The 25,994-nt window shown below is 36.4% G+C and overlaps 1 protein-coding gene across 4 annotated transcripts in view; it reads right to left on the reverse strand.

Annotated features, from left to right (window-relative positions):
* Positions 1–4,020: 4,020 nt before the first annotated feature.
* LOC306854659 (cyclin-dependent kinase 2) overlaps positions 4,021–25,994 on the reverse strand; it is a 37,262-nt gene continuing 15,288 nt past the window's right edge. For 3 of the 4 annotated variants that reach the window (XM_079392845.1, XM_079392846.1, XM_079392844.1), the window contains exons 6-8: positions 17,222–17,323; positions 16,926–17,129; positions 4,610–5,289 (exon numbers count right to left, since the gene is read on the reverse strand). In XM_079392845.1, coding sequence (XP_079248971.1) covers positions 5,185–5,289; positions 16,926–17,129; positions 17,222–17,323 — 411 coding nt within the window. In that variant the 3' untranslated portion in view covers positions 4,610–5,184. Of the gene's footprint in view, positions 5,290–16,925; positions 17,130–17,221; positions 17,324–25,994 lie in introns of all 4 variants that reach the window. The other variant, XM_079392843.1, reaches the window with a different exon arrangement.

Raw genomic sequence — 25,994 nt, forward strand, 5'->3', positions numbered from 1 at the left:
GTACAGAACTACCACAGGCTCAGCACCCTCCTACTTCCACTCACTATTACGAACCTACATCCCCTCCAGAAGTCTGAGATCTGCTAGTGAGTGACGCCTTGTGGTACCATCACAGAGAGGCTCAATATCACTCTCCAGAACATTCTCGTTCACCATTCCTGGCTGGTGGAATAATCTTCCCACCCCTATCCGGAACGCTGGATCCCTGGCAATCTTCAAGCAACAACTGAAAACTCATCTCTTTCGGCAGTACTTGACTTCATCCTAAACTCAAAAAAAAAAAAAAAAAAAACACTTTCCCTCTATCTCTCCTTCCCTTACTAGCATGTACTTATTTGAACAATGACTGAGACTTGGTGTTACGAGCACTTCCTCTGTCTGATCGCCTCTTCAAGATGAATCGCTTTTTGTATTCCCCAATTGTAAGTCGCTTTGGATAAAAGCGTCTGCTAAATGACTAAATGTAAATGTGACCCTGGACCACAAAACCAGTCATAAGTGTCAATTTTTCGAAATTGAGATTTATACATCATATGAAAGCTGAATAAATAAGCTTTCCATTGATTTGTTAGGACTGAACAATATTTGGCCGAGATACAACTATATGAATATCTGGAATTAGGGTGCAAAATATTGAGAAAATCGCCTTTAAGGCTGTCCAAATGAAGTTCTTAGCTATGCATATTACTAATCAAAAATTAAGTTTTGATATATTTACAATAGGAATTTTACAAAATATCTTCATGGAACATAGTCTTTACTTAATGTCCTAATGATTTTTGGCATAAAAGAAAAATCAATAATTTTAACCCATACAGTGCATTTTTGGCTATTGCTACAAATTTAACCCAGTTACTTAAGACTGGTTTTGTGGTCCAGGGTCACATATTTGCATACAGCAAAATAAACAATATAGCAAAATCTCTTTAAATCCGTGGTAACGATATATACCATAATACCGCCCAGCCCTAGTGAGAACATACCAACAGAGGATGGGTAAACCACAAATTAGTTACAGTGTGTCGGGCACCCAAGGCTCAAGGATACAAAAAAATATAATTATAAAGGAAGACAAAGATAAATCTAATATTCATAACATTTGATCCTTTATTGAGAATATATTGCACTTAGATGTTCCCATATAAATGTGAATATATGTACACCCATATATACACAAGTTAAAGCAGATTTCTAATTCCCAGCAAGCTTTGCTTCTGACTGTTAAAGGAAGTAACAATTTTACAACTAAGTCTTATTCCATGTGTTTTTGCTCAATATTAATATAGGGGGAGATCTTTTAGTGTTTAATGTTGTATTATATTGAAATGTAAAAGAGTTTCTGGTATGTGTAAGTTTATGGGGTCACCATTGTGCAGAAGAGTAGAGTCTGTGGATAGGATGACGATTGGCCAAACACCATTCAATTATATGTTACTTTATTTAAAAAGAGATGGCTGTGCACTTTTCAGCACAGTGATAGTCTGATAACTAAGTGTTTATTAGGTGTGCTTATGCTATTGTAAACTACCTATATTTTAAAATATGAAACATGTATATCATAAATGATTGTTAAATATACATTTCCATATACTATGTGTATATACTGCATGAGTAAATGTTCAATATATTTTCACACATGCAGTACCACATCTTATCACATGTACATCTATATATTATAAAGTGTATTACTGAATATAACATAACATATTGTGACCCTGGACCACAAAACCAATCATAAGTCGCTGGGGTATATTTATATATAGCTATAGCAAAAAATACATTGTATGGGTCAAAATTATTGATTTTCCTTTTATGCCAAAAATCATTAGGACATTTAAGTAAAGATCATGTTCCAAGAAGATATTTTGTATTTGATATTTCCTACATGAAACTTAATTTTTGATTAGTAATATGCATTGCTAAGAACTTCATTTGGACAACTTTAAAGGCCATTTTCTCAATATTTAGATTTTTTTTTTCACCCTTAATTTCCAGATTTTCAAATAGTTGTATCTCTGCCAAATATTGTCCGATCCTAATCCTAAACTTATTCAGCTTTCAGATGATGTATAAATCTAAATTTAGAAAAATGTATCATTATGACTGGTTTTGTGGTCCAGGGTCACATGTAAGTAATATACAGTGGGTACGGAAAGTATTCAGACCCCCTTAAATTTTTCACTTTGTTATATTGCAGCCATTTTCTAAAATCATTTAAGTTCTTATTTTTTTTTTCCTCAATGTACACACAGCACCCCATATTGACAGAAAAAACACAGAATTGTTGACATTTTTGCAGATTTATTAAAAAATAAAAACTGAAATATCACATGGTCCTAAGTATTCAGACCCTTTGCTCAGTATTTAGTAGAAGCACACTTTTGATCTAATACAGCCATGAGTCTTTTTGGGAAAGTTGCAACAAGTTTTTCACACCTGGATTTGGGGATCCTCTGCCATTCCTCCTTGCACATCCTCTCCAGTTCTGTCAGGTTGGATGGTAAACGTTGGTGGACAGCCATTTTTAGGTCTCTCCAGAGATGCTCAATTGGGTTTAAGTCAGGGCTCTGGCTGAGCCATTCAAGAACAGTCACGGAGTTGTTGTGAAGCCACTCCTTCATTATTTTAGCTGTGTGCTTAGGGTCATTGTCTTGTTGGAAGGTAAACCTTCGGCCCAGTCTGAGGTCCTGAGCACTCTGGAGAAGGTTTTCGTCCAGGATATCCCTGTACTTGCCCCCCCCCCCCCACAGCATGATGCTGCCACCACCATGCTTCACTGTTGGGACTGTATTGGACAGGTGATGAGCAGTACCTGGTTTTCTCCACACATACCGCTTAGAATTAAGGCCAAAAAGTTCTATCTTGGTCTCATCAGACCAGAGAATCTTATTTCTCACCATCTTGTGGTCCTTCAGGTGTTTTTTTGTGTCTTGCACTGAGGAGAGGCTTCCGTCGGGCCACTCTGCCATAAAGCCCCGACTGGTGGAGGGCTGCAGTGATGGTTGACTTTCTACAACTTTCTCCCATCTCCCGACTGCATCTCTGGAGCTCAGCCACAGTGATCTTTGGGTTCTTCTTTACCTCTCTCACCAAGGCTCTTCTCCCCCGATAGCTCAGTTTGGCCGGACAGCCAGCTCTAAGAAGGGTTCTGGTCGTCCCAAACGTCATCCATTTAAGGATTATGGAGGCCACTGTGCTCTTAGGAACCTTAAGTACAGCAAAAAAAATTTTGTAACCTTGGCCAGATCTGTGCCTTGCCACAATTCTGTCTCTGAGCTCTTCAGGCAGTTCCTTTGACCTCATGATTCTCATTTGCTCTGACATGCACTGTGAGCTGTGAGGTCTTATATAGACAGGTGTGTGGCTTTCCTAATTAAGTCCAGTCAGTATAATCAAACACAGCTGGACTCAAATGAAGGTGTAGAACCATCTCAAGGATGATCAGAAGAAATGGACAGCACCTGAGTTAAATATATGAGTGTCACAGCAAAGGGTCTGAATACTTAGGACCATGTGATATTTCAGTTTTTCTTTTTTAATAAATCTGCAAAAATGTCAACAATTCTGTGTTTTTCTGTCAATATGGGGTGCTGTGTGTACATTAATGAGGAAAAAAAAAAGAACTTAAATGATTTTAGCAAATGGCTGCAATATAACAAAGAGTGACAAATTTAATGGGGTCTGAATACTTTCCGTACCCACTGTATAAGTAGTGTCATATATATGAAAGCGGCAATTCCTTATGTATTATTCAATATAATTTCTAATATACCGTTATGCCATTTAATATATTGATCGTTCATATATTAGAAAATATATTTTCTTTGCGCAAGGGTTAAATCACATTTACTTGGGTGCTAAACTTTGATGTGTCAGGATACACTCCAGGAAGATGACAGGCTGGTCAAAGGACTATGATGATCTGTGCAATGTCTGCTGAAAATCCCTGTTTCAATCTGGCACATTCAATTTGTCAATTTGACACATGCCTCCTACATAAACCTCACTGCAGACCAGGTATGTTCAACAGATTTTATTCTTTCCTCTTGAGATGCACACCCCACTTCACACAAACACCTAAATCCCCATGCTGCAATTTAATCTGCGTTTATAGTCTGTGTGGAGTGCCAAGTCTTCCAAAAAAAACTGGAAGACTAGAAAAGCTTGAGGCCTTGATGGCATTTCACCTGTATGTTTAAAAGCCTGTACTGACCAACTGGCCTCTATCTTCATGCAGATCTTCAACAGATGTGAAGTTCCTGCTGCCTCAAACACTGAACTATCATTCTGGTCCCAAAACAAAAAATCTATATTTTTATTGTCGTCTTGTATTAAATTTTTATTTTATTACCTGTTTTCTTTATTATTGTGTTTTATTTTATTGCATTAAAAATTCCTTGTGTGATTCTAAACTAGGCAGTAGGCACAGGTGAACATAATGAGTAACTACAGAAACAAATGACATGGGAATCTCAGGAAGTAGAAACTAAAAACAGGGACTATAAACTCAGAAAGACCAGAGGACCCTCACTGGATGCCTCCTTTTCCCATAAGCACTAAACAAGTTTTTTGCTTCACAAGATGTTTATGGATGGACTGGAGTTGTGTGGATTATTGTGATGTTTTTATCAGCTGTTTTTATCAGACTTAAGGGTGAGCAATTAATTACAGAATTTTCATTTTTGGGTGAACTATCCCTTTAAACATGAGGAGCAAAGGGGGAAAAAAGGATTTTTACATAGAATAAATGAGTTCTCCAAAGTAATGCATGACTTGTACTAAACTTGGCTAACTAGCATCAACACTATTTTATACACAGAGGAGATCCCCACTGCCCAATATAACGTTTAAATGGAACTTACTGTCATTTCATTCTGTTATACCTGTATGTTAGTTGCGGTGTTAATTGCTGCTTTGAAAAAGTTGTGAAAAAAAAAACAGAAAGTGGAAACAATGTTACACAATGTAAACAAAATGCAACAAGTTTATTAAGCTGCAGAAACAACTATTTTATGAATCCATCAAAAGTTTGGTTTAAAATCATTAATTAGAACAATATAATCTTAGAATAATGAAATAAAAAAGTCATAGTATAAAACTGATCAATTTCCAAACAACTGGGAAATAACTCCCAGAAAGTGAACCCAAACTCCAGTGCTGCTGAAGTACCCATCACAGACGACTTCAGAGGCGTAAGGGGGGCACTGGCATGGTGACATCACGGAAGAACCGATGAACAAGGGCATTCTTTGCTGAGATCCTCTTGTTGGGATCATAGATCAACATTTGCTGTGGAAAAAACAAAAACAAAAAAAAAATTTAAACTAGAAATTTAATCAAATTAAAATCAATATTGTTTGTAGGTAAAAACTGTGGGGTAGAGATGTAAAATACAATCGTATTCACTCGGAAACAAGGATGGACAGGGGACATGAGTTGGTAGATCTCCTGTGAATCAGATTATCAATCATCACCAGTCCCAAAATTAAAAATTAATTTTGATACTTTCTGTACAGTTGTCTAATTTGAAATTCAATAAAGTCATGTCACACTTGATTGATCATTGGCGACAACTTCTGGTAAGTATTCTGGTAACTGTGTACTTCCCTAGTTGAAAACATTCACTTACTGAATTGTTATTATTAGAATAAAGATATTTAATTTAAACTTGCAATGTGGCCACTGAGAATCCATACACAGTACCACAAGGAATAGGAAAAATCAGTAGGGGGCATTTAGTGATATCCTTCAAGAAACAAAAATCTTCAAGTCTTTATTCAGAGACCATATATAAAAAAATTCAGTGCAAAGACTAAAATTTTGATGTCACACCATCATCAGTGTCTACATATAGATTACTACTACTTCTAAAGCACATTAACCATTAATCTTCTAACACATGTATACGGTCAGTTTACAAAAATGTATCTGATCTCATTTATAGATTTTACTTTTACTTCTAAAACAGTATAAATCTTCAGTATAATTCAGTATACATGATTCATTATAGTTGTATATTTGCATAAGCTGTATACTTCAATCATATAATACATATATGTATTGTGACGAGTCGGCTGCCTCCCCCCTGTCCATCATCACCACCCCGTCCCATATTCGCCGCCCTTCACCAGGCTCCCGACAGGAGTGGGTGTGTGAGAGAGGAGGGGCGCTGAAACAGCCAGGGCTGGCGGCGTGTGATGAGGCGCACCTGACGTGAATAGAGCCTCACACATGCACAGCACAACGAGGACACCAGATCCCTGTTTATTTTGGACCCTTCCCTCCTGAACACTGCCCTCCTTCACGAGCCCCGCAGCACAACGAGGACACCAGATCCCTGTTTATTTTGGACACTTTTCCCCCTTTGGACACTTTATTTTAAATATTGTTTAATAAAAACCTCTCCGAGGCTTGACGCCACGCCCACTGTGTCTGTCGTTGGCTCCTCCCGCCACAGTATATCAATATAAAAATAAGTATACAGTACGTAAAATATAGCTACAAGCAGGAATGAAAGAGCCCAAGCACAACAGAGTCAGAATTAGGGGTGGGCGCTATACCGGTATTAACGTGACTACTGGTATTATGTTGTGCCATGATATGGATTTTGGTATACCGTGGATACCGTTACATACTCATGGATTTCATTGGATGGACAGATAAAGATTTTCCCCCGTGGTCGTTACTGCATCATGAGTGAGTGAGTGAGTGAGTGAGAGAGAGAGAGAGAACTTGATCGGACATAAATCAGAACCGGATAGTTTTTGCTCCAAACACACGATCGGCTTTTCGGAACTGCACACAAACTAGGTTACAATATTATTACAATAATTTCCCAAAATGTAATTTGTGTGGTCATATTACTAAGTCTGTATACGGCCGTTAACACAGGATAGAGACGCAGAACACCGACACAAAGAGAGAAAATACTGTAGCAGGCAGTGCAAGATCACTGTTCACAATGCTCGAAATATAGGAAGAAAAATATAAAAAATGAATTGGGGGCAGGGGGTTAATATGAGTATCTGAAGGGAACTCTCTTCACAAAACTTTTTTCTCTTACCTCCCTGTTCATAAGCCAAAGGTATGCTAAATTGAGGCCATAAGCGCCATCTGCTGTCATAGAGTGAATTTGCATGTTCTTTCAGTCCATTTTGCTGTTTTTCACACATCTAAAGTCAGACCTATTTTTGCCTTAGATCTTGAAATTATGTTTTTTTTCTAATTATATAAGGTTAAAATACATATTTTGCCTGTAATTTAACTAAGGTCTACTAGAATGTGATTCAATTTGTTTTCCTCATACCACGATATAATATCGATATCGTCTGGACAGTGTTTTGAATTATAAGCAATCAGAATTTTGATGACTTATGCATTGACGCAATTAGCAACCTCTGTTAGGATATAATTGCTGGTGTTTTTTAATTGAAAAAGCAGGTCTGCCTACGAATTCCATCGCTAGTGTTAAAGCTGACTTCTGCGGATGAAACTGCAAACTATTTCTTCAGTAAATTTCTTTAAAGGGGTCCTACTATGCTTTTTCACTTTTTGAATTTTAGTCAGCGTGTAGGGTGTATGTTTGGGCATAAAAAGATCTACAAAGTTACAAATCTCAAAGTCCACTCCAAAGGGAGATATTTTGTTTTTAAAAAAATCCCTTTTCAAGAACTACAGCGAACGGCTCGTTGCTATTTATGACATCACAAATTGTAAATCCCGCCTACAGAAATTTGAATGGTTGCGGGCTGAGGAGCACGTTTCAAAGTCGAAACCCAGAGCGGTGTTTTTATATCACTGTATTTCTGATGGAAACCAACTATTTTCAGAAAATGTTGGATGTCATTTTCATTTCATCTTGCATGTAATGTCTGATAAAGCAGCGTTTGTGAGCAGAGCTCTGCTTTGTGTACAGCGTTACCGGGGAAACCTCGCTCTCTCCCGCTCCAACAGAGCTTCCTGCTGGCAGAGAATTCATTTGCATATATATGCCGCCACAAATAGTGTAAGTCTGTGGGACTATTTATAAATAAATTCAACTGTATAACAGTTTCAGTGCAATTCATGTTATAATGTTAGAATTAAAGAACAATAAACATATTACCGTTGCACTTATCTGTACATAGTCAACGCAGTTATTATTAAGCTGTTGTTTACATCCCATCTAAAACGTGATTTAGCCCAAAAAAAACCACCAACAACTATAACATTACCACTTTAATATGTCTTGCAATATTATACACGATCCTCTTGTTCAATATTCTCGGGGTCTGAACTGATATGGCAATACTGAAACGCCGTCTAAGCTGTTTACCAATCACAACGCACTTCAATCCATTACTTTTCTGGATTGCTCCAGGACTTATTTCATGTATTTGTATATGAAATAAAAAAACATTCAATGTGGAAAAATATTTTTCAAGGCACGTCAGTGTCTATAACTTTTTATCTTTTTGAGCATTATCAACTCTGGATGATGGGTAGTAAAGCCTAGAGTGTCTTCCTTCCAAAGATACCTAATTTGTTTGTGTAGCACACTTTGTCAGGAACTGTTACCATTTTAATTTAGGTAGGTTATTTTCACCTGTGAGGCCCCAAATGGGGGGCAAAGGTTAACAGGTTAAATGATACTCTAGATATGAATCAAACTGCCACTAGGTGGCAGTAAGTCTTAAAGGTGACACATCATGAAAATCTGACTTTTCCAGGTTTTAAGTGCTATAATCAGGTCCCCAGTGCATCTACCAACCAAGGAAACGTGAAAAAGATTAACCCAGTAACTTTGTTTTAGTAAGCCTTTTTCTGCAAGCTTCTGAAAAAAAACGAGCGCGTCTGATTTCGCTCCCTTTGTGACGTGGCAACGGGATCTCATTTTCAAATCTGTACGTTTCTACCCGTTGTGCCGTCATTTTGATTCCGCAAGCGACAACAGTGTACCAGTTATAACGTTATGGTGAAATTTTGAGCAAAACATGCTAACTGTTCGGTCTTTGGCTGCAAAGATGAGCACAGAACACTATTTAGTCCCAGCCTCAGAGGAGACAAGAGAGCAGTGGATTTATTGATTTATTTACTGTATGCTGCTGCCACACAGATCTGGAAATTTATAAAACTGTATCTCATACAAACATAAATATAAACATTTAGTTTGATCATAGGCTCACATGCATGCAAACTAATACAAATTAAAAAAAAAAAAATGGAGGGGGGGTCTGTGATGCTTTTTTCAAGATTTATTGATGAATAAAAACTTATGAACAGTGTTTATTCAAAATAGAAATCTTTTCTCTCAATATACAGTGGGGCAAATAAGTATTTGATACACTGCCGATTTTTCAAGTTTTCCCACTTACAAAGAATGGAGAGATCTGTAATTTTCATCGTAGTTACACCTCAACTGTGAGAGACAGAATATTAAAAAAAAATCCAGAAAATCACATTGTCTGATTTTCAAATAATTTATTTGCAAATTATGGTGGAAAATAAGTATTTGGTCAATAACAAAAGTTCATCTCAATACTTTGTTATATACCCTTTGTTGGCAATGACAGAGGTCAAACGTTTTCTGTAAGTCTTCACAAGGTTTTCACACACCGTTTCTGGTATTTTGGCCCATTCCTCCATGCAGATCTCCTCTAGAACAGTGATGTTTTGGGGCTGTCGCTGGGCAACACGGACTTTCAACTCCCTTCAAAGATTTTCTATGGGGTTGAGATCTGGGGACTGGCTAGGCCACTCCAGGACCTTGAAATGCTTCTTACGGAGTCACTCCTTAGTTGCCCTTGCTGTGTGTTTGGGGTCATTGTCATGCTAGAAGACCCAGCCACGACCCATCTTCAATGCTCTTACTGAGGGAAGGAGGTTGTTGCCCAAAATCTCGCGATACATGGCACCATCCATCCTCCCCTCAATACGGTGCAGTTGTCCCGTCCCCTTTGCAGAAAAGCACCCCCATGCTTCACGGTTGGGATGGTGTTCTTGGGATTGTGCTCATCCTTCTTCCTCCAAACACGGCGAGTGGAGTTTATACCAAAAAGTTCTATTTTGGTCTCATCTGACCACATGACCTTCTCCCATGCCTCCTCTGGATCATCCAGATGGTTTTTGGCTAACTTCAGACGGGCCTGGACATGTGCTGGCTTGAGCAGGAGGACCTTGCGCGCGCTGCAGGATTTTAATCCATGATGGTATAGTGTGTTACTAATGGTAACCGTTGAGACTGTGGTCTCAGCTCTCTTCAGGTCATTGACCAGGTCCTCCCGTGTAGTTCTAGGCTGATCCCTCACCTATCTCAGGATCATTGATACTCCACGAGGCGAGATCTTGCATGGAGCCCCAGTCCGAGGGAGATTGACAGTCATCTTGAATTTCTTCCATTTTCTAATAATTGCGCCAACAGTTGTTGCCTTCTAACCAAGCTGTTTGCCTATTGTCCTGTAGCCCATCCCAGCCTTGTGCAGGTCTACAATTTTGTCCCTAGTGTCCTTAGACAGCTCTTTGGTCTTGCCCATAGCAAGACCATAGTTGGAGTCTGATTGATTGAGTGTGTGAACAGGTCTCTTTTATACAGGTAACGAGTTCAAACAGGTGCAATTAATACAGGTAATGAGTGGAGGATAGGAGGGCTTCTTAAAGACTAACTAACAGGTCTGTGAGAGCCAGAATTTTTGCTGGTTGGTAGGTGATCAAATACTTATTTCATTCAATAAATTAGAAATTATTTAAAAATTATACAATGTGATTTTCTGGATTTTTTTTTAAATATTCTGTCTCTCACAGTTGAGGTGTAACTACGATGAAAATTACAGATCTCTCCATTCTTTGTAAGTGGGAAAACTTGAAAAATCGGCAGTGTATCAAATAATTATTTGCCCCACTGTAAGTCTTTGCTACTACTTTTTATTAATTTAACACATCCTTGTTGAATAAAAGTATTAATTTATTTCAAAAAAAGAGAAAAGATACTGACCCCAAACTTTTGAATGGTAGTGTATTGTTAAACAAAGGATTTCTATTTTAAATAATTTTTAATTTTTTTTAACTCTATTCATCAAAGAATCCTAAAAAAAAAAAAAGAATCACAGGTAATAAAAAAAAATATTAAGCAGGACAACTGTTTCCAAAATTGATAATAAATCAGCATATTAGAATGATTTCTGAAGAATCATGTGACACTGAAGACTGGAGTAAAGATGTTCAATATTCAGCTTTGCATCACAGAACTACATTATATTTTATAGTATATTACAACAGAAAAACCATTATTTTAAATTGTAATACCGGCAATATTGCACAAAATATTTTTTCTGTATTTTTGATCAAATAAATGACGGCTTGATGAGCAAAAGATATGCAGTTTAAAACATTAAAAATAGTTATCTTTCTTTCTTTTATTTATATAGCACTGTATAAATACAACTAAGTTGCCCAAAGTGCTTCACAAAATAGACACAGACAATAATACCAAAACATAATGATAGTACAAACATTAAAACTAATTCATTCGTAAAACATCATCCATTTTAAAATGCCACGGAAAGTAAATGATTTTTTTTTGTGTGTCCAAACTTTTGACCAGCACTGTACTTCTGTATGATAACAGAAAACTGGCTTGCAGAAAGAGCATCACAGCTTGAGCTAGCTAGCAAATACCTCATAAATTGTCTAGCTACTGTATAAACACTTTTTGGTATTTACTAGTTAAACTTGAATCCCATAGATCAAATATAGATGTAGTCTTTGGCCTCAAATGCAGCAAGTATGGCTTCAGAGAAAATGGAGGGGAATCCCCCTCTTAGTTGACTAGAGGGATTGTGTGTGGGGGGAGGGTCATTTTTAGACTTTTGTTTTATAGACCTTTATCACACTTCTGCGTTCGAAAAGCGGAAGATTCAAATTGTAGCGTAAAAAATAACTTCCGCTGCAGCCTCTATCAGTGGCTGTGCCCACTGCACGGCATTGTTGTGGATTATTTATGTAGAATTCAGCACATATACGTCTTCTAAAGACACCAATCCCAGTTTACAACAATTAATTATTATGAAACGAAGGAGTATGTTGTCACTATAGCCCGATGCGTATTCCGTAACTTAAAAAGGAGCGCACAAGGCATACTGTATGTGTATAGGCAATTCTTCACAGTCTGATCACCTTATTTCATCACAGAACAGCGAGAAAACTATACAAACAACATATCACATTAATAAGCATTAGAATTAGCCAAATTTATAACTTTATGACTAAAGGCTGTATAGGAGGATTAAATTAAAGGTTTAGGGCAAACTTGTTGTATTTAACGTAATGCTCTTATTTTTTCGCGCGCTGACTTTATGATGCAATCCTCTATAATTGCATCAAATTGAAGTTGTTTAAATAAAGAAATATAGCCCATAGACGACAATTAAAAATAAGTTTGATCATATTAATCGAGTTATTCTCCGTGATTGCGTGCAACGATTGAATATCATTATACTGTGAACAAGAGCAGGAGGTTAATCTAATCAAAATAAATATAATTAAAAAATAAACACAATATTAAAAATAAAATTAAAGCAGTCCTCTGGCAGTAATTTGAGCTGCGTGCTCTTCATTAAACTGCGTCGCTCAGACTAATGTTACACATTAAAACGAAGGATGACATGATTCATGGTATGGAGTCAGTATAAATGAGCAGTTTTAACACTGACCAATGTTCAACTAAACTAAATTAGTTTAATGTTCTTCACAAAACTGGCGTCTGTCCATTGGCAATAAAGCAGGCGGAAATTCCTTTACGCTACTAATCGGAGCCGGATGTGACGACACGCGGACTGTGATAAAGGCCTATTATCTCACATAAATGTTTGTTCAGTCAGTGTATTTGTTTTTACAATGGTATAGACTAATTTAGTAAGATCCTAACTTTAAAATCTTATCTTATCTGTTTGGTAACCATGGTAATTTCAGTTAGGACCACATTTAGGACAAAAGCTATTACAGAACAGCATTTCCTAAGTGTGTTATCTTATCTTAACTACAGATAGGAAGGGGGTATTACAGAAACCTCCTAACTTGACAAAAAAACCTAAAAACTGTCTTAACTTTAGGACAACCCCACAGCTGTCCTAACTTCAAAATTATTTGAAAGCTAACGGAAAAAAAACGCTTACAACTGTGCTGTCCGACAATAGTATTACATTTATTAATAATTGACAATGAAGAACGAAGATGTTTAGTGGTAGAAAAACTCTTAAGAGGACTCTGAATGTGTTATATTTTGATGACAAAACATTTATAAGTAATTACAGACTGCCACACAACATATTACAGTTAGCACAGAAACTGCAACCAGCATTATAGAGACCAACAAAAGGAGCATTACTTTTTTTTATAAAAAGGCGATTTTCAAAGTGAAGTAGCTTTGGTTTCCCTCATCAGCAGCTCAGGCAGTGTTGGTTGCTTGGTAACAGACCTGAGAGTGGATTGTCGAGCTTGATTATGCCATTTAAGATTTCCTAACTAGAGATAAGATACTATTTTGTAAGATAGGATAAGAATCCCAAATCAAATTTGCGAAAAATCCTAATTTAACATATAATTTCTTAAGTTAAGACCTAAGATAAGAAACTTTCTGCATCCCAACTCAAGCTCCTGTTCTAATGTGCATTTCTAAGAGACAACACTACCAAATCAGGTGCCTTTGCCACTGCTCTAGAATGTTAGTCTGGAGCTCTGATAATATAAATTGTACTGTAAAATGTTACTGTAATTTGAAATTTCATCTGTTTAATTGTAAATGAAATATATACCTTTAGTAAACCATTTTTTAATTTTTAGTATAACATTATTATAACATGCATAATTTTAAATTTTTTTTGTTTAAAGAAGAAACCAAACCAATGTTATAGTTGACATTTGAGGCTCAATGCTATAGAAAAGCAATAAAAAGTTCAGGAAGAGTGTTTTCAGACTTTTTTTTTATAAATAAAATATGGCATGCAGCTTCAAACAATGGCATAAATCTGTTAAAAAATAATCGTTATTAATAATCCAAATTACAATCTCAAGGGAATAATCGACAATTATGATTTTTGTCATAATCGTGCAGCCCTACTGAGCCATATCAGTGCAATTATACAGCAAAGATGGATTTAATATCAAAGCCGAAACGGACGGCACCTGTCTGGGCACATTTTGGTTTTAAACCTGACGAAAAAGGATGGCCGAAAGACATTGATACAGCAGTGTGACGAATATGTAAAAGAGAAATACCAGAAAGGCGCCAACACCACAAATCTTAGAAACCATCTAAAGACACATCATCCCACTGACTTTGCCGAAGTTTGCAAGGCATCCACAACCGCACATACATCCCGTCAGCCGCCAATAGCAGAGGCTTTCGAACGGATAACGAAATATAAACGTGACAGCATCAAATGGCACACACTGACAGACAGTGTTACCAGGTACATTGAAGGAGATGCAGCCGTTTAATACGGTGGAAAAAAACAGCATTTAAAGAATTGCTACAGAACTTCAACAACAAGTATGAATTCCCAGGAAAAACATAAAACGGCAATACCGAATTTGTACAAATCAAGTGAAGGAAGATATTGTCAAAGATATTTTTATTCTGCTACTACAGACGTGGTCCAGCTAAAACATGACTCTGTACATGAGCTTTACAGTTCATTACATCACAGCTGACTGGACTCTAAGAGTCAAAATGTCTAGAGACAAGGTACACCCCAGAAAACCACACAGCTGATAATCTAGCAGAAACTCTTAAGTGTATTTTATCGGACTGGGAATTAGATGAAAAAAAAATGTCCTGCATTACCACAGATAACGGAGCTAAAATTGTGGCTGCAGTGGGCAAACTTGGTTGGCCATGGCTAAATTGCTTAATCTCCATTTGGCTGTCACAAATGCTGTAGCAAGTGAGAGCGAGCACACAGCTCGAGCCCTAGGACTGTGTAGAAATCTGATAACCACCTTCAGTATGAGCTGGATAAAGAAAAGAGACCTGAAAAAGGCACAGAGGGAGACCAACATCCCCCAACATAGTTTAATTCTGGTGAGCATATTTTATTACTATCTATCTATCTATCTATCTATCTATCTAATAAAACTGACTTTGATGACTTTGAAATTCTCATATTTGTATCTGAAACTGTAGAGAAATAAGGATTAATGTTTATATTATTTTACATTACATTAATTATTATTATATATAATTGTATGTCTAAAAAATTTACGTAAAGTAATATAAATATTAATCCTTATTTCAAATTGAAATTATCACAAATTTGTATCTGAAACTATTTTTGTAATGTAAATGTAGTTATTAACAAAACTATAAAACTATACCTAATATGTAATTTTTTCTCCAGGATGTCTCTACCTAATGGGGTACGAAGCAAAAAATGATTGACAGAGTTCTGGAACAGCTACCTGCAATCAGACGTGTCCTGATTGATGGCAAAAAACATGGGCACCAGAACCCGACCTGGCAGGATGTATCTGTCCTTGAGGCCATTAATGCAGCACTGAAAACTCTGGCTGATTTCACTGATGTTTTTTCAGGGGAAAAGTATGTGACAGTGTCTTCAGTGAAGCCTATCCTGGACCTTTTAAAAGGGGAACTCTTAAGCGAATATATATTTTAAGATATATACTTTAAGATAACCGCTGCCCTTCACTCTTTACAGTGTCTAACAAAGCAGTGGCAGAAGATGATGTGGATACAACACCTCCTGCACCAAAAAAGATGAGGCTGTGTGATCTGCTGCAGCACAGAAGAGCTCAACCATCTACCCATGTGTTGCCAAAAAAATGCCAAGCTGATGCTGAACTGACACGGTACCTACAGGAAGAGGCACTAGATACCTCAGCAGATCCTCTGTTGTGGTGGCGAGATAATGAATCCAGGTTTCCTTTAATGTCCAAATTGGCAAAAAAAGTACATGTGCATTTGTGCAAGAAGTACTGCTTAAGAAAAAACGTTCAGTACAGCTGGCAATATTGTGACCCCAGTGAGATGTTGTCTGAAGCCAGAGAAAGTCAACATGCAAGTGTTTCTCTCCCGTAATCTACCAAGCCATTAAGGAGCAGGATCAGCCTTGTTCGGAAATGTGACATTTATGGCCTGTTCTGTTCTGTTATGGTCATAGTTTATTGTGATTTATTTATTTGTTATTTACAAAATTTTCAAATACGTGAATATGATTTTATTTGGAATATACAGTCTTTTCTTATGGTCACTGTATTGTGATGTCTGTTGCTTACAGAATTTTCATATTTCTGAAAGATGCAGTATATAATGTTCACTGAATAAATAACTTTAGAAAATGTATTTAAATGTGCGAAGTGTGTTAATTGTACACTGCAAACAATTAATCGTCAAAGCCCTAAAACAAACAATTAATCGCTAAAGTACCAAAACAGGAAATTAATCATAATCACAATTAGTTATTTGACAATTAATCATCGCCCAAATTTCATAATCGTGACAGCCCTGCTTGCAGTGCACTTGCCTAAGAAAGTACTGGTAATCTAAGGTAACTGCATGGGCCAAGGTTAGTTTTAGGGGTAATTTCAGGATTAGTCCTAGTACCTAGTTACTACCCAGTTACTTTAATTGCTACAATGCGCACATAGTGTGTACACGCAGAACAGGACTGTAAAATAAATTGCTACCAATAAACCTCTATAAACCTATATAAGGGTCCAGTCAGGTAAAGAAAAAATACAACAAAACCACCAGAATCTTAAAACGGAGATACAGATTTTTGGTCATATTGCCCAGCACTACAGTGAAAGAAAAACAACAATATTAAAAGTCTCCAACAAGACTAGATGAAAAAAACGGTGTCCAATCTTTAGACTTGAAATATTGAGGCTGTTCAACATCGAATGATACTAACTAAACTTTGTTGTCCTCTTACCCCAAGAAGGTCTCTGCCATCTTCATCCAGGGGTGGCACCACTTTAGACAGGTCCTGCCGTGCCCACTTCGGAAAGGAGGGTTTGTAATCTGGCATTGAGGTGACTCCAGGCCATATAGATTCATCCGGAGTGCCAAGTGTCCGAAATATCCGAAAGAGCTGGTCTATTTCAGAGTCTCCAGGAAACAAAGCCCTCCGAGTGATCTGGTATGAAAAGCCAGAAAGTGTGTCAAAAGCAAAATAACATAAGCAATCAATAAAAGCAAGATAATGTGTACATTCCAAAAAATAAATACCATTTCAGCAAAGATACAGCCCAAACTCCAGATGTCAACAGCTGTAGAATAATATTTACATCCCAGGAGAATCTCTGGAGCTCTGTACCACAAAGTTACAACCTATGGAAAAAAAGATAAAATTGCAGCTGTTAAAGATCAATTCTGCATATCATCTGCAGGGCCTTTGCTGGTAGCAAACCACTTTAACACTTACAAGATATAAGAGCTATGAAGGATTTTAGTATAAAATTTGAATTCTTAATAGTACTGTTGCTTCAATCTAGCAAACATGATAGGGGAATTTGCCCCTTTTTTATTTGAGAGGAGAGGTGTGTGTGTGTGTGTGGAGGCCCATATTTTATACACACTTTTTAAAAAACAATTATTTAACCAAAATGTTTGGTCACTCTAGTATTTGCGTTTTTACAATTCATGCAAATATGTGCTGAATATTTATACTGTTAGGAGATGCAGAAAATTGAAAACATACTGCTTGGACGCTAGATGGTGCTATAGGGTAAATATAGTTGTGCCTATACAGCAGGGTTCCTCAAATCTTTCCCTGGAGGTCCAATCTGCCGCAGAGTTTAGCTCCAACCCTGATCAAACTCACCTACCTGTGATTTTCTAATGATCTTGAAGACTCTGATTAGCAGCTCAGGTGTGTTTGATTAGGGTTAGAGCTAAACTCTGCAGGAGTGGGCCAGATTTGAGGATCCCTGCTATACACTATGAAAAGTTGTTTTATTTCAAACTATGAATCAAATTTATTTATAATGAAACTACAATAAAGTATAGTCAAATTAAATTTTGTGTTGTCTAGTTAATCTCATCAACAGGCCAAACTGATTTTTACTCTTGGCTTTTGAATGCGGAAGATTGATGTCAGTCTGTGCTTTCTAAGGGTGAGGAAGATTTGAATAAACTATAAGAATGATAAAACTACTTCATTTTTCTGTGTAGATCACATGTTGTAACTTCCTGCCTATTCAAGAGTTTATTCAATCATCAAATAAATAACCTGGGCTTCCAGGCAGGACAAAATAAAGTGAAATTACAATGATTGGAAGTTCAGTGAATAATCAGACGCACATTTTACTGATGTAAATTACACAAAAAACAGCTCAGAAGTTAACTACGGTAGGATAACCTAGGGCTATGCAATTAATCGAAATATGGTTTTTGGCCTCCAACGATTACAATAATTGAGACAAAACAATTATTTAACGTGCAAATCAGTAAAATCATGTAACGTGACTTTTGCAAAATGGGACGTGCTTGATTTATTAAAGGTGATTAGATTTATTCATGTTTTAAAAGCGCCAAAGAGAACTTGCTGTTCCTCAGTATAATTTCTGGGATGCGCTCAGAGACAGAACACAACACGGACATGTAAAGTCATCTTTTAGCTCAAGGTGCATGCCTAAACATAAAATACATGCAAAAATGTGTAACAGTAAATTGGATCCATGCAGCTCTTAAAGCGACAGCAGGCCATTCCAGCTTCTGACTGTGTGCTTAATATTAATCAAACAACAAAAGACAAAGACAAAATCACTCACTGCTCTTGACTGAAGGACAGTAGCTTTAATAAGAAACAAAGGAAGTTAGTAGCTGTTAACTGAATGCATTAGACTTGCATTAAAGCATAGTTTGTTTCATCTGTATCTTATTTTTGTTCAATTGTATTTGTCCTTTATTACTAACAGTTTAATTATTTTCAATAATTGTTAGGACTACTTTTGTTTGTTTTTTTGCTAATATTAATTTTTATTTCATTATGCACAGGTCTTAAAGGGACAGCAGCCTATAAACACCTGCTGTTGTCTGTGCATTAATGTTAATCATGCAACAAAACACAGCTGTGACAATGATTAATCTATAATTTATACAGTGAACATTATGCAGTGATATTGTACACTTAATTATTACATTTACCATTATTACATACAAATTTTTTATATCAGTTGATGCCGATAATTATCATAAATGTTTTTTCTTTCACGTTTAAAGGCAGATTTTGCTCCTAAGTGAAAGTTGCAGAAACCAGACCATTTACTGTGCTTTTAAATCAACTTAATGGTCTGAACATGACAAACGCTTCACATTTAATTCTTTACATTTTTCCAGTTTTTTTTTTTCTTAAATAAAATATCTTAATAGAAATTTTAATTTCTCAGTGTCTGCATGTTCTAATTAGTAATATTGTTTCAAATCATGAAATAGGTTTGTGTTGCCTGACTGTGATTACTCATATCTTCAGCACAGTTTGCAGTGCAGGCTGCAATATTAATAACATTACATTTTTATTTGTTTCTTAGAAATGCACATTTGACAGTAGCTTGAGTTGACCTTTGTAATAGCTTGAGTTAGGATACAGATTTAAATTTATGTTAATTAAATTTAATGCACATCTCTCCAAGAACTGTACTTATCCAGAATGAGCAAAAGGGCTGGTAAAATCACTCTGGACCCCTCACATCCAGCACACTTCCCTCTTTGAACTGTTACTGTCTGGTCGACGCTACAGAGCTCTGAGCAACCAGAACGGCCAGAACACAGAAACAGTTTCTTCCCTCAGGCAATCCATCTCATGAACACTTGAACTCTTAACAATCAACATGAAACACACAACACTATCATACTTTTTATTTTATTTTACACACATACTTATTACATTTCAAATTTGCACCTAACATACCTGTACATACTGAATTGTCTATTTTGTATATTGTGTTTGTGCTATTTGGCACATTGTCCATTTTTGTATATTTGCACATTATTTATTTTATTTTTATTTGTTATTATCTGTGTCCAGTCCTGTTGCTGACATTCTGTCGCACTGTGGAGCTACTGTCACTAAAACAAATTCCTCGTATGTGCAAACATACCTGGCAATAAAGCTAATTCTGATTCTGATTAGGGCTGTGCGATTTGGGGAAAAATATCAAATTGCAATATTTTTGACAAATATTGCGATTGCGATTTGAGATTTTAAATTTGCAAAGTCAAGCTTCAGCTCAATATTGTCAATAATGTGCAGCATAGTATGAGTATCGTTACCCTGCTGAAAAAAAAACAACAAACAAAAAAACAATAGAAACCATCACAGAAATTTCCATAAGAAAACATTACAAAATTCCTTTTTGATTTGGGCATTATATCAATAAGGATTGCTGTTGTTCTATTGGTTGCCATCTGCTTGATTACATCCCACCAATAGAATGCATCAAAAACCAGTAGACACCATTATAGTTTACATTAAAACCAGTACAATTCCCATTAAACCCTTAAATCCATTACATTTTCTATTGTGTTTTAGGAGGGGTTCTACTGTTTTTTTTTGTTTGTTATTTTTCTGCAGGGAAGATTATAATGGTATTACTACTTTTACAGAATTACTGAATTTCACAGGAAATATATATATTTTTTTAATAAATAAAAGAACTGCATTTCTTTAGTCAATTATTAAAGTATTACATGTTACGCGGGCTGATTTATTCATTTTTAAGTATTTGGGATTTTAAGAACAAGTGGGAAATGTGCTGAATGTTTCATTTCATCCAAGTGAAATTAGCAAGCAGTTAGACTTAATTTACATTCGTTTCAAACGCGGAGCCAGGCGCAAGTTGACAGAGGTTGCGTGTGTGCGTCAGGCCTCGTCCATATTGCCAGATGTGCTCGTGTATGGAAAGGTCACGCTTTTGACGTGTCAGTGTGCAATCAGACGCTCGAGCAGGCGTTTATGACCACTTTGGCTTTCCATACTCGTGAGAGACTTGCAGAGCAGAACCGGGCGCGAGACCGTGAGTATAAAAGTATAAAAGAGTAATAAGAGACAGGCTGCGTGTAAACGGCTCTAATAAAAACATCTAAAAATGTATCTTTTATTCTCCAGTACTGAAAGCAGAACCGATAAGGGAGCTCTTGATATGCGCGTTGTGACGCAACTCTTGCAAATTACCTTTTTTGTTCGTTGTCTGTCATTTCGAAGCTGAAGTTACGTACGTTTTTCTTTAGTTTTAATTTGCCTAACTTTCGATCTGATCCTTTTTAAATAGTAGGCATTTACGCAGTTGGCAGTGCTGATTGGGGAGAGCGGAGGTGCGCTCACTCGATTGGTTAGTAAGACTGCCACTCAAGGCTGGCAGTCATGCATATGCTCTGGAACAGAGTAATATCGCGTCCACATCGCAGCCTTTGCGATTAGCAAATCGCAATGTCTCAAATCGCGATTGCGATTCGATTTCGATTAATCGCACAGCCCTAATTCTGATTATCAAAAACAGTAACAAATCTGTAAAAATTGTAACAACCTCATTTTTAAATGGTGAAATGTAATTATTCTGACTGTTTGAATTTTATTAAAATTAACCATTGATCCTCCCATGGTAGCATACATTTAGATCATGACAACCACAGTTAAAACCACATATATAGCACCTAAATACCATAGTAAAAATGTAACCGAATTGCATCTAGGTTTTTGTAGGAAAAACTGTAGTCTAAAATTTAGTATGCACAAACACTATAGATTAATAACAAAAAAATACTGTAATTATATTCCATTACTTCTCTAATATATTTGAGTCAATATCACTGTAGGGTGCCTTTTGGTGTCCTGTACATAACTCATTTGCCATGATAACTTAACATAAAAATGACTATGAAAGGGTGTGTTATTTTAAGCGAATACATTTTTTTTTTTATTAATTTTGTTTTTAGTTTTGTGTAAGAGGATGCATGTTATTCACTGCTCATTAAATTTGAATGAGAGTAGAACAGTCAAATCATAATTTATTTTTTATTTTTTTATTTTTTTAAATCTCCTATTAATATTTTGTTAAATACGAGATTACTCAATTTGAGTGTATTGATCATTTGGTAATAAAAAAAATATTTTTATTTAATAAAAAAAAGAAGAGTTTGTCCATGTCCCTTGATGGTTGTCCAGCCTGTCGTATTGGGGAGTCCGCCCCTTTAACAAAAGGCCATCCCCTTTAGTGACATCAGGACAACAGATGTTTTGTCTCTTCAGTGGCGGGAATTTCAACAACTGAGGTGAATAAGTTGGTGACTTTTCAACTGAAATTTTCTTCATGAGTTTGCTTACTTGCTTTGCCAAAGCTTAACATGTCCACCCTGTCGGCATAAATATGCCAGAAGTGATTCAAATACAGTATTTCAAGTTCTCTTCAACAACCAGACTAAATATTTAGCTAGTCACAGTTTGTTGTGAGCTAATATGCCAATTGAAGCTCAAAATGTCCACCCTGTCAGCCACTTAGACTCGATAGAGTGGACCTAAACATGACAGGATGGACATTCATTTGTAGATAATACTGCTAAAAATCTGAAATGAAAAGGGGGGGGGTATCAATGTGATTGAGGATGTAATTATATTATTTAGTAGTATTATATATTTTTTTAATAACCCTGTTTAGAAAAGGGACATCATACCTTTCAGAAAATATAATTTGCATCTTAATTTTGCTATGAAAACGTATTTAACAGTAATATATATGTTCATGACAGGGCGGACATATCTTATGGTTTATGCTTCGAATAATGGCCCCCAATTATCAAAAACAACATGTGGGAGCTCAGCTAATGTGTTTCTATAGTACTTGAGTGTCTACTATTTATGATATGACAAAGCGAATGGGAAATTAAAACTAAGATTTGAGTATTGTGAGGGTTGAAATGCACTCTATGGTGATATTGACCCATTTAATACATTAATAATATAATATAATTTGATGTGAATATCCCATATTTCTTCCACAATAAAATCGCACTGGATCTCACAGCGCTGTTTAGTGAGTTAAGTTTTATAATAATATTTACACTCAAAGACCTAATACAGTCGCATACATTGCCACGGTTATCACTAAACTGTGTACAGTCACCACAAATCTTTGTACGATGAGTGCAAAGCAAGATCTAAATGCAGTACAAAGGGGAAAAAACATGAAAAAAAAAAAACATCCAGTCGCTTGAAAAGTAGCATTTAATACCATAACGCTACAATTTCTCAACTTGCCGTCCCAGAGCTGTACGAGAACCGTAAGGCACATATTGAAACTGAGCAAGAAGAATATTATGCAATGATAACAGTGGTCCAGTTTTCATAAGTTTCATAACCTTTAATTGTAAAGGATGGGGTTGAGGAAGGATGAAGGATACAGACTGACACGCTTATAGCCTAACACCGTGTCCTAACTTTCTACGCTTTTGTATTTGGATTATACAAATAAATTGAATGTAACATAAGCATATATTATGTTAAAAAAGGGTTAAAATCACATTACATTCTAACATTGTAACATTGCAATTTAAAAATAAAAATAATGCTTTTAAAGCAGAACTTAAATTTAATAAACTAAAAATGAAAATGAAAAAAAAGCACAGACTAATTGAGTAAAAAGGCTGTTTTGATTCCCCCATTACAGTCACTTTACAGTTAGTGCCATCATTCAAATACACTTACTTGTAGGTTTAAAAATTCTACGTCACATTTATTGTCCAACTACAAATATTTCAGCAAAATGTATATTTTAGTCAGAATTATTGCGCTCCTATTAATTGCGCGTCTGTTTTGCATGCGGCGGCGCTTGTTCTAAACGAAGTCTGTGAAGTTCAGCGGAGAATCTCAAAGCAGAAGGCTCATGCACTTCTGACTGCAAAATGGAAATATTTCCATGGCTTTCTAACATTTACAGATGGAGAATATACCTGTGAAATGTAAGTTATGCATTTAGGAAAACAGCACATCTCAAACACATTAAACAGCGCGAGTCTCTGTCAGCAGCACACTAGGGCTGAACGATATTCTGTTTTGACATCGACATCGCGATGTGCGCGTGAGCGATAGTCACATCGCCGGAACATGCGATGTGAAGGGTAGAAGCCCATGGTGTATTAAGAGAATGGTAGCACCAGGGTAGCACACAGTAAACACGAGTTTGTTGTATGTCTTGTTGCTGGGGTGACATGCACGTTCCGCATGCCTGCACAGTGATTGGTTCGCTGTGCCGCTGCTCACCGCTCACGCTCACAGCCAACATTCACTGCTAAAAATGCGCGACGAAGAGGATCCGCCGCAAAAAAATGATTTCGTACCAAAAAGAAAGTCGAAATCATCTATTTGGGACTATTTCGGCTACAAAAAGGAGGATGTTGACCAAAATGAGGTACTTTGCATGGAGTGTCATAAAGTTGTGGCCACAAAACAAGGAAACACCACCAATTTGTCTGATCACTTAAAACGGCACCACAAAGCTCTTTACGACGAATACAAAGTCAAATCTGGATGTCAACCAAAACAAACAAATATTTGTGATGCCTTTGCCAGTGTGACACCTTACCAGAAAGGCTCTCAACGACAGAAAGAAATAACAGACGCAATAACGTTTCTTATATCGCTAAAGATATGTTGCCATTAAATACCGTCGCCAAAGAGGGATTTAAGAAAATGATCCGAACGCTTGACAGGCGGTATGTTATACCATCCCGCACATATTTTTCCCAAGTTGCGATAAAAGAGCTGTATGAAAAATGCAAATCTAAGATTGAAGCAGAACTGTCGCACGTGGAATACTACGCAACTACAACAGACTTGTGGTCCAGCAGGACAACGGAGCCCAACATGAGTCTGACGGTCCATTTCATCACAGAGGACTTCGAGCTAAAAAGTCGCTGTTTGCAGACGGCATTTTTCCCGGAAAGTCATACAGGCGAGAATATCGCAGAGGCCCTGAGAGAAGCGGTGTCCGCTTGGGGCTTAGATGAGACACGTCAAGTCTGTATAACAACAGATAATGCAGCGAACATGGTGAAAGCTGCCGATCTGAACAAGTGGACCAGGCTACAGTGCTTCGGCCACAGACTGCATCTTGCAGTTGGTGAGTAATGACCATGATCTTTATCCTAAATAAATATACATTTTTACTCAGCTGTTTTACTTAATAACCTGTCCTGAACCTGACAAAACTTGTAAAATGAATTTGTTGCATGTGTGTACGTAGAGCTTTAAAACGTAAGAAAAAATACAGACACTAAACATTTAATTTTAAACAACTTATTATTGAATCAGTGGCAAAAAATAGTTTTATGAGCACATTTGAGGAGCTCTTTTCCAAAACGTGATAACTCCATTTCAATAGTTTTCAGGGAATTTTTTTTTTTTTTACCTAGACCCATATGTTTTTTTTTTGTTTTTTTTTTGCTCAGTCTGAACATGTTGAATAATGATTATTAAATCAAACAACTATATTGTTATTGATAAATTCAAAGTAAATTTTTTTTCTTTTCAAAACTATAAATCCATCAATTTTTCCCAAAAATTGATGGTTGTCTTTTTTTAAAAGTCTTTTGTCTTTTATTTTTCATGTTCGCATTTATGAGGAAAAAACAATGTTACGTGACAGTTCTCCGTAACGGACGCGACCGCTCTGAAAGCGGCACTAAAACTTTCACAGAGACCTCAAACAGAAAGCACAAAGCCTTTATTTAAAGCTAATTTCGTTTTGTATTAATTGTATCTTAATTTCAATCAGTGTTTCATTATCCAATTTCCTTTTAATAAATAAAAAGTAATAGCAGACAATAGATAATCAGGACACGGAGGCGCCGGCTCCTGAACTGGAACTTAAACTATCATCCATGAACCGAAACTCAAGGTAGCCTACTCGCCTCATACACCTAAAAAAAAATAGAAATAACGTTATATCTATTATCTACAGAAATCTCTACTTTTAAACAGAACCATTCAAAACAAAATAAAACTATG

Source organism: Barbus barbus, assembly GCF_936440315.1.
Source record: "Barbus barbus genome assembly, chromosome: 35".
NCBI classification, from domain to species: domain Eukaryota; kingdom Metazoa; phylum Chordata; class Actinopteri; order Cypriniformes; family Cyprinidae; genus Barbus; species Barbus barbus.